Here is a 12,712-nt window from a genome sequence, read left to right as displayed (position 1 = left end):
GTATTATCTGTGGGTAAACTTGCTATGATGTCGTTGATGAAATACTCAGGCTACGAGCCTCGTCAGGTGGCTGAATGGTGAATAAACCATATTCTCTGCCAACGTTTTCTGTTCGTTGCCCGCTATTCATTTAAATCTGTTGAGGTGGGGTTTAGCGTATGAACGGTGTGCAGTCAATGTTAAGAAAAAAAAAAACAGGGTCTAGAGATATGTGTTTGGAAGATGTTTGAAACAGTTCGTACTTCCTGTCAAAATGACGGCTGGTGTGAAAATGTATTTTCGTGTGTTGGGAGTATTAAGTATTTTCGCGATTGTTGCCCTCGAATCGGCTGCTGCAGCTTTTAGTTACTGCTCTAATGATAGCGTATCCTGCATGACTCAGGTACGTGTAATAATATCAAGATTATTACATTATTTTTAGACATGAATATGTAATCGAAGAAGGCTGTCAGTGTAGTATGCTATAGAATAGTAGCCTGCACTTTAAGAAAATATATTAAACTGGTGGTTTTAGCTGAAGAAAGGCCCCATTGTAATACGGAAGTATGGTCACTGTCAAATTATTACCATGTAAGACTTGAGGTTCTCACAGCGGTGAATATGAAGATTTCTGTCTTCTGGGTTATTGCGCTGTGTAGTCTGGTCGATGTTAACCAACGTTTCAGAGGTCATACTGCCTCCGTCATCAGGGCGATGAATATATGATATATTCATCGCCCTGATGACGGAGGCAGTATGACCTCTGAAACGTTGGTTAACATCGACCAGACTACACAGCGCAATAACCCAGAAGACAGAAATCTTCAAATTATTACCAGTGAACCCTGAACACAATAGCAGTTCTACTGATTCGGAACTTACCCGTGGGTCAGCAGTATATGCTAATGGGAAATTTTTGTTCTCGTTACAGCTTTTACATCTAAATGCATCTAATTCAGCGTGTATGGTGGTGTCATACTTACAGTCCGGTAAGATAATGTTTTACTGCTGATCAACTGAGAATTGTAATGCCTTGTCAGTCTGTTTTCTTTAGATCATATGGATGCATCAGTTTTTTATTTAATAGTGCTGTTTATTGTATCCACAACGTGGGCCAGAAAAGTAATCCCTCATTTAATACCTGTTAGAGCGGCTGAAGTGAATTGTCCACAACTGCAGGGATGTAATATAGTGAATATGCTTTATTTGTAGTGTATAGCGATTTACAAGAATGGTATGATGTTATACTTCTGACAACTAATTCCAAAAGCAAGAAATTAGATTTGTCTTTACAAGTTTTAACTTGCATATTTGTGTTCAGAAAACTTTGTTTGAAACATATTCTCCATTATCAATATGTGTTCTTGTGAGAGACTGAAGTGCAAAACCATTACCATATTTTTTTCTCAGATTGTGCAAAATGGTCATTTAACGTTGGTGGTTTGTCTCATAACCTTGGCGCAGTGGTGCTGAAGGCATATCCATATGAAGAGTCAGGGTACAGATTATCTGTCTTCAATGTATCATTGACAGATATCAGATGGACATGTAAGAATACCAGTCTAATTCAGTATATAAATGTAATCAGTTACATCCTTCATAGGGTTGATACTTGTGTGTTTAAGGGATCCAATGAATTTGATGACAGTTTCACAATGGTTTTCATCAACAGTAGTAATGGAAACTAATAAGGTGTTTGTAGTGGATATTGCAGGAAGCCACTTTACTGAAGGTGCTGCGTGGGAATGGACATTATCATAATATAAAATCTATTAATTTGGTCAGAATTCTGATATTTTTTAATGAATGTACTGCTGTAAATGTTTTAGAAATTAAAAATTGGAATTGTTGATTGTTTGGAAGAACAGATTTGTAATGGAGGTATCAGTTTGAGTTTGATCTTTGGTTTTTTGACATCAGTGCAATGTACAAACAATGTTTAATACATATGTACCAATTTATGTATGATAATATTGTATGTTCTTTTTCTCCACCAGCTCTGCGTTTTAGGTTCAAACAGAATGGGTATGACAACAAACACTTCTGCAGAGAATTTAATGTGTCTTCAGAATATAGTATTCCAGAACTTTTCTATGACTGTCTTTGGACAAAATCAAACTATGAGGAGACATATTTTACTTTTGAATATGAGGCTCAAACACTGCAGCATACTGAAGTCAGAAAATATGTGACAGAACTTCCCTCTTATAAACACATAGGTATGGGTTAGTGCACTAAAGTAATTGTTATAATTAATTGATTGATGCATCTAATTCAATAAAGCATATTGTGTCTGCTGCCTTGATTAAGAGAGAGTGATGTATAAAGGGCATTTGAAAGAGAGAGAGAGTGGAATGTGAATTGGATTTATAATCTCAGGATGCAGTGAATTTAAATGGTACTGCGAAATGCTTATTTACTTATATTAAAATTTATGTCATTGTGTACTTGGATTTTGTATACCCTTCAAATCTTACTCAGCATGTTTTTGTGTGGTGTGTAAAATTGAAAAGTTGCATATATAATGGCTTAATTTGTATTTAATTTGTAATTTAAGAAATGAGACTTTTCTTGTTTATTAGCAATTTTTGGTGGAACATTAACATTTATTATGTGATTTATGACTGATTTGCTGTTTTGAAAACATTCTTAACTATTTGAAACACTACATGTTAACTCAAACGTAGTGTTATAAGTGTCGTGAAGTAGCATCAGCATTCCGTCTATGTTCAGAAAATTGTGATAAATGGTCAGTAATGCGTTTACTGCCCTTCATCCTATATATATAAGTTCAAAATTTGGATATTTTGTACATTTTATTTCATATCTTACTTGGTGTTTCCCAGGATATGGAGCTATCTCTTTCTTCTTTCAGCGCCAAGAACCGAATTGAAAAATTGGTCACCATTTTTATATGTTGATGTTTCTGAGTCACCAGTCTTCATAGCAAAATGGCAACAGGCTCCTTCACATTTTGGTGTACAGAACTACAGAGTACAAGTGTTCAGCAAGGTAGAAAGCTCAGAAATGAACTTACAGGCTTCAGAAGTGATTCCAGGAGCAAATGAGAACCATGAATTGAGTTATAAGTTTGACGCTTTCCATAGTGGTGACTACCACTTTGAGGTGTGCATACTCAGTAATAATTGTACTGATGGTCTGTGTAAAATTGCAAAGTCTCCATATATAACTGTACGTAAGTATAATGGCTTGAATTACAGAAATTTTGTCTTGTACCACAAATGATAATAACATTTAGGCATAATAATTTCCAGGCATGTTCTTCTATGGCTCTCTGGTCCGTATTCCGTCCATGGCCTCCTCAATTCTCCTCTTCCATTCGGTCCTTCTGTCCGAGGCTTTGATCGAGGTTTCAAAACATTTTCCTTTTTACGGTGCAAGGTTGTTAGCCTTGCGACCAACCCCCAACCTGGAGGACCAGGGTACCTGTCTTAGTCTGACCTCTTCCCCTTGACCAATCTGGCTAAGGAGGCCCTACCAGTAGCTATGCTACTGCCAGCATAGCTCTTGGGGTCACTGAGGTACTCAAGCCCCACCATCACAACAAGGTTCCAGGAATGTTACTAGATTAATATTTATAATCAGTTTATTGTTTACCATTAAATATTTAATTGATGAATTAATTGTGAAGAAATTATTTTTTTACAAAATGTAGAAGCAGTAAACAAGTTTAATCAAAAGCTTTGCTAAAGATTTTTTTATTTCATTGTGCATTTGAGGGTAACTAGAAACTTATGTCAGTGTGTTGCACTTACAGGTACTTTTATTCCAAAGACACTCATATTTTGTTGTCTGATTCTTCTATCTCTCTTCTTATTTATTCTGTGCGTGTGGAGGAGGCAGCATCATCCTGTAGTTGGTAAGTTATAAACTGCTGTATGAACTGTTGTTATCCTGTCTTTAATTATTTAGATACTGATAAACTGTATAGTACTATTTAAAATTATTCATTGTCAGGATTTTTTCCATCACCTGTTCTTTAAAACCGTAACGTTTCGGAGGCTGGTTCTGTCTCCGTCTTCAGGTGAGAGGTACTTACTCTATTGGGTCCCTTAGATAGAGCTAGTCTCTGTCACTGGACAATATAAATTGTGCAATTATTTCAACTTATCTACCCAAGTATGGGTTCTGTCAGTAGATTATAATACTTAAATGATAAAATAAAAATTATAAGACCATTCACCTCTCACCTGAAGACGGAGACAGAACCAGCCTCCGAAACGTCGTGGTTTTAAAGAACAGATGATGGAAAAAATCCTGATGATGAATAATTTTAAGTGTAATTTACTGTCGTCAAAACCCTTTAGAATTGAATTATATAGTACTATGTTCATTTGTTTTAGAGCATCTTGAATACTTTCTGTACATTGTTATTTCCCATCTTTGCAATTCGACAAGTGTGTTTCTGTGACAAATTTAAGTTCCATTGGCGAAAACCAAACAGATAAGCTGTAAATGTAAAGTTTCTTTCATGTCCAGCGATGGAGACTAACTTTGTCTAAGGTATCCACCAGAGTAGGCACCCATTTCTTCATACCTTGACCTAATGGTGGAGGCAGATCAGTCTCTGAAATATTGTGATTTTTAACAAATAACCAAGATGACATGTTCAAAGCAACAGTGGAGCCAATTGTAGCACCATTGTCAGAACCCTTTAGATTTGCTTTATGTTTTTTGTCATCTTATTAAAAAGTATAAGCATTATAGGTGATAGCATAATCACACAGCTGTATGCAGTGGTGATTTTGTTTTGTGTTTGATTCTGTTCATTACAACGTTATGTCAGTGACTGTTGTTTCTTTCCCCCAGCAGATGCTAAATTACCGGTAGTGTTAATTATCTACACTCCATCCCATGCAGCTCATGTAAAGTGCATGGTGACATTAACAGAATATTTGAGAAATGTCTGTTTTGTCGAAGCACTGCTTGATCAGCTGGATATTCAGGTCTCAGAGACGAAGGTACGAACTGTAAAACGTATTGGCTTAAGTATACTTGTAATAGAGTAATTTAGTCTGTTTCATCTCTTTCTCTCACATTCTTCTTATTGCGCCATCTCCGAACGAAGGTTGGCGATCCACATGGTGAACATCGTCCTCGAGACTGCCGCTTGAAAGATGTCTATTGAGGCGCATCCGAGCCGTCTTCTTAGGTCTTTCATCCAGGAGTTTTGGGGGTCTACTGACGGATCTTTTTCCTTGGATTTTGCCCTCGATGATCAGTCTTAAGATCTCATAGTGTACTCCTCTCATGATATGGCCCAAATACCGGACCTTTCTTTCCTTAACGGCAAGCATCTCTCACATTATCTTGTGTCAAAATATGCAGCTATCATGTAATTTTATGAGGATTTGATAAACATACGTATCAAAGAAAATATCTATAAATACATTGATACAAGAATATTGTTGGATATTTTATATATTCAAGAGAGAATAGTTTCAGTTTATGTTCCTAATATGAGACTATAAATGAAATTAGATTAGTAGCATGTTATTGTTGCTTTTCTAGGTTGTAATGCTATTTGAACGTCCATTTTCAGCTGTACATACACCTCATATGGCAATGTTCACATCTTCACTAGCTTGGTTACTTCAGATCATAGTTTATCATTACAGTAAAACATGTTTGTTATTAGCGATAACTGAGATAATCTCGTTTATTTCTATTTAGGATCCATTCATGTGGTGCAATGAAGCATTCTCTCGAGCTGATTTTGTAATGGTTGTTTCTTCACCACCGAAATGCTGCAACCAAGAAGGGATATTTAGGAATGTGGATGTCATTGCTCTCCACTTCTTGAAGGAGAAGTTCTCTGAACGCAACTCCAGACCTGATTTCTTTTCTGTCTTGATGCCGTACTGTACTGAACGTGATATTCCAGATGAGGCAAAGAATCTTCGAATGTTCAAGCTAACCAAGGATTTTGATAAGATGTTACGGTACATTCATAATGGCGGTAGGTTTCCTACTGTTATGGATTATGCAAGGACGTTACTTGGACCAAAACTAAGAGGAGGTAAGTCTGATTTGAATAGTAGAGGCTGCGTTCTGCTGGCAGCTATGAAAGAAGCTGAGTACGATTGCGTCAGAGTTTGTAATTGCAAGAAACTGGAAGTTAAGGAGAATGATGTTAATGGCATTCAGAATACAAGATATCTGCCAAAACTTTTGACTTCAAGCGAGGAAGGTAACGAGCTTGGGAGGAATATGTGTGGTAGCGACTCCACAGACTATTTGTGTGAGAGTTCTGAACCACTTGATGTTGAATTACCATTTTTGTTGGATGATTTAGACCTTACAGGGACTGCGCAGATGAAGGTAGAGCCAGTTAAGAACAGTGAAGCTCTACTTTCAGGGGTTGACCTAAATTCTATGAAACTGTAGAAAAATGATTTTTCATGTTTTGGTAAAAAGGTTTGTTACATGAATGGTAGTCTAGATTTTTGTGTTTATAGAAGTGTTTAACTTCACTGCTTGGATAAGTCAATATTTTGTACTACTATCTCAAGGCTCTCCATAATATCATTTCCACAGTAATTTTTCTTTTAACTGCACACCATTATCAAAGGGTTTAAAAGGAAAAACTATGACATTTTCAGTCTCACTTGATGTAAAAAATAAAGGAGATTATGTTGTGTGCTGAAATGATCACATATTCATAGTGGAAAATGAGATTCATGGTGGTGAAGATTAACGTTAGTAAAGCCATGAAACTTTAAGGAGTTTCTGTACTTCTTTTATCCTTAGCAGACATGACATGTTTAAGAAAGTTAAGCCACTTATTAAGAGTTGTACCCAAAAGCATTTGTTAAATGAAGTGTGCCAAATTACAGGTACATGTGATTCATTTCATACATTAGTTATACAGTGTCCACATGAATTCTCCCCCATTAACAGATTAAATTGGGAGGGAGCTGCAACTGTGGTTTGTGGCGTTCTATGGAATAACTCAAAAAGTTTTACTTAGTACGCTTAAACATGATCTCTGTTAGTAGCTCTCAGGATATCTAAGCAATATTTGATTTCAGCCCATGTGTTGTTCAGCATGTCATGTGATGATTTGGATGACATCCGTAATTTTTCTGCAGAGTTCAGCAACATCGCATATCGAGGTGGCATAAACCCTGTCTTTTACATAACCCCACAAGGAAAAATCAAGGGGGGTTATTTCTGGAGAACGGGATGGCCACCTGGTTGGTCCAATTTGGACTTTGTACACACATAAACGAAGTCGTTTATGAAGCACCTTGTGAACTTTTTGAGACTTCTCTGAAAGGCCTCCATGACACGCTCCACCTTTTCATCAGACACACATCTTTGCCTGAACCTGACTGCCACAAAACACTCCCTGTAGCCAGAAACTTGCCATACCACACCTTTATGGTCTTGTCTGGTGAATCCTTCTCAAAAACATGACTTTAATTTCTTTGAACTGTAATTGGTGATTTAGTTTTCGGAAAACCAAACTACACATTGAGCTCTCTCTTGTGGAGATGCCGTTTTGTGTATTGTTGATTGCAGTGTCGCCACTGATTGCCTACAAGACCTCTGGAATGAAGAAAATAAACTTTCTAAGTTGCTCTACAGAGTTTCGCAAACCCCGTGTTTCTATCTTTCGTAGGTTTCACTTTCTATTTGTTTGTTAATGGGGGAGATTTCATGTGGACACTCATGATCTTACCCACAGTACAATTTACTGGTTTACTAATGCTCTTAATTTGAAAATAATTGTTAAGTTTTGTAAAAACATTCTGTAGATATGTATGTATACATTGCAAACTGTATTTTATTATCCTATACTGTAGTGTGAAATAATTGTTAGTTTGAACTTTAAGTCATTAGAATGGTAGCCCTGTAATATGGGATTTGAATCTCCTATTTCCTTAAAAATTAAGATTAATGTATTGGAAACTTTGTCTTCCAGATCTCAGAAATATTTACTGTCTAGCATGTACACAAATTAATATACTCAGAGCAGTGATTGTAAGTTTTCTTACTTATATAATTTTATTTTGTACTTATGTTTTACAGAATTTTAATTTGTTTAAAACTGTTGCAGTGTTATTCTATTGTAGGTGTTGCTTATTTACTATTAGGGTCTGATTCAGAAGATGTGAACTTCAGATAAAAAAAAGCATATAAACTATCATACTACAAATTACTACATTTGCTTTGCAATATCATGTTTTAACATTAAAAATAATTGATATGTATAAAAAATTATATTGATATAACCAGAAGTGACTGACTAAGATTATAATTTTGAAACCGAATTAATCTATTTTACACCAATAATACATTGTCTTATTGTTTATATCATATACAACAGTAATAGAGACATTCATAGTCTTTTCAAAAAATATTATACTGATCTATGAGTGAAGTAATATATGCCAGCTGGCAGATTTTGTTAATGGCATTTGTATTGTGGAACTTTGGTTGAAAATATGGCGAAACTACAGAAAGAAGGCTTCAGAAGACAATCGTCACAAATAGTACAACGTTATAACAGTAAAACATTTTATAATTACCCAATAAATTAAAATTGTTGTTGAGATAGGTCCCTGAAAGAAGTATGTATTGGTCTTTTGTTTGTTATGGCTGAAAGTTTGTGGTTATGGGAAGAATCAAAACCCCTTATTATATAACTTTGAACATCATGAGGATCTTCTGTTTTGGTACAGTACAAGAGGTACTATTGTATTGATGAAGAAATTGACCAGGAATTTTAAGGGAACCTTGACTTTATAAAAATTGTTTTTATATGATTGTTAGGTTGTTTGCCTCCTGCCAAACAACAATTACAGTGAATGGATTGACTTGGCCCATCCCTTGAAATTGATGATAAATAGCTTTTCATAAAATTATGATTTTCTCATTAGTTACTTGAGCATGGAAAACTAATGTACTTGCACTGTCAGCTTAAGCGCTGTGGTTGCTTTCGTGCATGGCGAAACCAGTGCTGTTTTGGTGTGGTGAAAAGGTATTCTGTGTCCAATGCAGGAATTAAACCCCACCTTGCCAGATCATAATAAAACACTCAAACTCACCGAGCTCGTATGGTTTTCCACATTATTAATTAAAACTTAAAATAATAAGATTATGGTATTTTGTCAGATTAACCCATAAAACCAACTTTTACTTAATAATTCTTCCCTTATTCATTTCATAATTAAACAGCTGCCAATTCTTAATATTAAAGGACATACTTTAGTTCTTTTTGCAGTGTTGTCTCAAGTCTGAAGTGGGAAGGAAGCCTCTTTCTGAAATTATCCCCTATTTAATACCAAATTATTAATGAAGCACAATAGGAATGTGTGCACTTGTTTTACATGACACTTGTCATATCTCCATGTCATTCTGAAGAAAATATATATACACACACACACACGCACGCGCACACACAAATGCGTATTGTTTACAACCCCTGGCAGTTACTTAATTGTTTATGTTTATGTTTACAACAGCAGAAAACAAATCTGTACCTTTTGTAATCCAGCAAGCAAAACTAGAAGTCAGTTTTGATCAGGTGATTGTTTCTGGCTTTGGAGGGATGTTGACTAGTTGTAGACACACGGAACTTCAGTCTCTTGAAACGTTAAACACAGTTGTGACTTAAAATAACTTTATGCCACGTCACATCTGATAGCAGGTCACAGTGGGATGCACTGTTCTTAGCAGTGAAGAGTTTCTTGAGGCAGAACACTAAATTATTCTTCTGTGCACTAGACGTGTATAATGTTCTCATTCTAATAAATAGAACCATAATTGAAAACATTTCCAGTCTTTTATTTGAAATAATATACCAGGTATTTTTGCATCCAAATGAAAGTTTAAAAATTGAATTAAGTTCATAATTTTAATTTAAATCTAGGAGATTCAGCATGAAAGTGGGAATAAATGTTAATTAATTATTTACTAAATTATAATTTTCACATTTTTAGTGCTGTCTCATCTCTGTGTGGCTTTCAGTTATATGAAATAGATTTTGTGGTTTAGCAGTGAATAGTTATTTCATCACGTTTGCTCTTAGTGTAGAAATATGTCAGTTTTGTAAGAACCTACTAATATGTACTTCATTATCAGCAACAGAATGAAAATGCAGCATTTTATTCATGTACACATGGAATTATGCTATCTCAGAAATTCAGTTTGTCTTCAAACATTAATTTCTTACATTCTTCTTTGTGTGAAATAAAAAAAGTTACAGGAATCTGAACATTTTACTGAATTGTTGTGTCCATAATGCTGAGTTGCAGGGTCTGCTACAGCATGAAATGTAATGAAAGATGGATGTGGACAATATCTTCACATTCAGAGACGTTCAGCGCTTAGTTTTAAAAATATATTTATAAAAAATGACAGCAACATTTTCATGTTATTAAATTTATTTAACTTTTTAATTAGGTATTTAACCCTTTGAAGCTGAAGCTATCTAAATAATATTTAATAATCAAGTTCGTACCACAAAGGTAACTCAACAGTTCACCATTTTAAAGACCAACCAGCTAATGCTGTTTAAGGAAATAATTGCTGTTTACGCTGAGAATCGTACTAACTGCAAAAATTACGTAGTCAATTCAGTTAAATTGAAAAATGTTACCTCTAAAATGGTACTGTTGCCATGTATATACAGGATGATTCTTAACAGAATAGTATTTAAAGTACTAGGGGAACTAATCTTCGAAATATCTGTTCAGATTATTGTTTTGGAACTGTGGTAATTTACAGTTGTCATATTTTCTCAGGATGAGTTTGGTGGGATGAATTCAAAATGTGGTAACAAGAACCAAAGGACCTTGTAATACCATGTATATCGTACATCCTTCAGAGCTCATCCTGAATGAAAAAATAAATTACCATGTAACAGATTGGTGGTTATGATTGATGCATTCGCTATGTAGTGGTCTGCATCATCATAGCTTTGAACTGGCACCTTGTTTTCTGAAGTGTCCCCCAAAATTAATCAATTTAATTAAGGATCATACTGCATAATCCATACATGTAATGACATACTCTGTTTCTTTAACATTAAGTTCTTACAATTATGAAATAGAATGTGTATTTTTCACAGTGAAACCACATACGAATATATTCAGAATTAGGGAGATTTATATAAGCTGGAAGTCAGTGTTGGCAGTCTCATAACTTAAAAGTATGTCACTTTGGAAGTATTAGGACAGGAATTTGACATTTTGTCACCCACGAAAAACAACAGATCCTGTTGTTGCTGGCTATCAGGTTCTGTGTTTGTAAGGCTCACATTTCCATCCATATTCAAATAAGATTGTGGACGCACTGATAAAGTTTTGGTATCATTCAGAGGTTCGTTTGAGACGTTTGGTTGTCGGATGGGTGTCAGGTATGCGTTACTTGGTCTTGGTGATTCGTTATGTTTAGACATTTCATTCTGGTATAAATGTTTTTGGTTTTCGATTGAATGTGTCGTTCCTGCAGTGATTAATGTCGTTTCCTTTCCATGGCTTTCTAATAAATGCTGTTCATCCTCTGGAGTCGCTCTCTGGAGCCGTGAGTCTTCACTGGTTGACTCAACTTGGTCAAATCTCTCACCCCCTTGCTGATCCTTGCAACTGCCTTTATGGAACTCGTCATGTTGAGGTTGTGTCAGGTAGTTTACAGAATCAGTCTGCAGGATGTTAAGGTTACCATAGCCGATATTTTCATCATTATTATCTGTACAAACAGAGAGAAATTTCACTTCAGTTCTAAAATGTGATCTTTTCTACTGCTAGGTGATAATTTGTGCTATTGAATCTGTCGCATTTGGTATTTAAATCTGTTAAAAGTAAAGTAAAGCTGTCCCACTATGAGCCATGTAGGCGCTTGGGGGGAGAGAAGGTACAGCTCCTACTCATTCTTGACCTCGGCACTAGGTGGGGTGAGCGGTCAGCATCACTCCCCTGCCGCGCTTTACACCCAGGAAAGGACCCCGGTACCCATTGGCCAGGAGGCTGGGTGGGCCCCAGAGCCGGTCTGGACGCTGGAGATTAGAGGAAAAGTCCTCTGCCCTGTCGGGGATTGAACCCCACTCGTCCAGTCTGTAGTCAGTCACTATACTGACTGAGCTATATTTAAATCTGTTACCAGAAATAATCATACATAGCAATTGGAGTTTGAGATTGTGGTAATTACCCAGTATGTCCCTTGGGTTGGTAAAGTATGTTCTGTTGTGAACAATACGTGGGTTCAGATCCAAGTATTCTACCCCGTCTTCCAGCATGCGTTCAAATGTAGCCGTGAGGTCCTTGAAAGATGGTCGCTCGCTTGCATCTTCATTCCAACAGCTTCTCATCACTCTGTACCTTTTGTTGGAAACATAATATATATTCCATTGTCATATATATTGATAATGGAGAACATTCCTGCGAAGGGACACCATTTCAGAAACTAATAAAATTTCTTGTACAATGTGTACATGAGTTGCTGGTAGTTATTTATAGTTGATCAAGAAGTTCCATGTTTTATAGAACATGGATGTTTGTCACTGTCATCACAAATACATGCCATCAAATCCTATTCTGATCCATTTCACATCCTCACAACCTGAGATATATTTTAATATTATCCTCCTACTTATCTGTAGGTCTTTATTCAGAATCCATATGAAAGTAGGTTATGTTGCCACTGAAATCTGAATACACACGTTTTGAAATAAAATAAAAAATATATTAGAGCAATTTTTTTGGGG

At 35.8% G+C, this 12,712-nt stretch overlaps 2 protein-coding genes across 5 annotated transcripts in view; one reads left to right on the top strand and one right to left on the bottom strand.

Annotated features, from left to right (window-relative positions):
* Window positions 1-97: 97 nt before the first annotated feature.
* LOC110831033 (uncharacterized) lies at window positions 98-9,780 on the top strand. 3 transcript variants are annotated; one of them, XM_022066565.2, is made up of 8 exons: window positions 98-382; window positions 911-968; window positions 1,390-1,527; window positions 1,977-2,198; window positions 2,855-3,175; window positions 3,758-3,859; window positions 4,813-4,961; window positions 5,674-9,780. In XM_022066565.2, the coding sequence occupies exons 1-8, from the start codon at window positions 254-256 to the stop codon at window positions 6,385-6,387; spliced, it is 1,833 nt and encodes a 610-aa protein (XP_021922257.1). In that variant the 5' UTR covers window positions 98-253; the 3' UTR covers window positions 6,388-9,780. The 3 variants fall into 3 exon arrangements, with proteins under 3 accessions (XP_021922257.1, XP_021922256.1, XP_087214906.1); XM_022066564.2 differs by having other exon boundaries at window positions 99-382; window positions 4,810-4,961; XM_087358780.1 differs by lacking the exon at window positions 98-382 and adding an exon at window positions 428-570 and having other exon boundaries at window positions 819-968; window positions 4,810-4,961.
* Window positions 9,781-10,373: 593 nt separating this feature from the next.
* The window catches only part of Ret (protein kinase receptor Ret oncogene), a 103,037-nt gene continuing 100,698 nt past the window's right edge, over window positions 10,374-12,712 (bottom strand). For both annotated transcript variants that reach the window (XM_087358778.1, XM_087358779.1), the window contains 2 exons: window positions 12,157-12,326; window positions 10,374-11,697 (listed from right to left, as the gene is read on the bottom strand). In XM_087358778.1, the coding sequence (XP_087214904.1) occupies window positions 11,153-11,697; window positions 12,157-12,326 (715 nt within the window). In that variant the 3' untranslated portion in view covers window positions 10,374-11,152. The remainder of the gene's footprint in view (window positions 11,698-12,156; window positions 12,327-12,712) is intronic.

The sequence above is a fragment of the Zootermopsis nevadensis genome, unplaced genomic scaffold (assembly GCF_977971745.1).
Source record: "Zootermopsis nevadensis isolate Lab colony 2312 unplaced genomic scaffold, Znev_1.0 Znev_ptg000030l, whole genome shotgun sequence".
Lineage (NCBI taxonomy): Eukaryota > Metazoa > Arthropoda > Insecta > Blattodea > Termopsidae > Zootermopsis > Zootermopsis nevadensis.
This window is presented reverse-complemented; position numbering and strand designations above follow the sequence as displayed.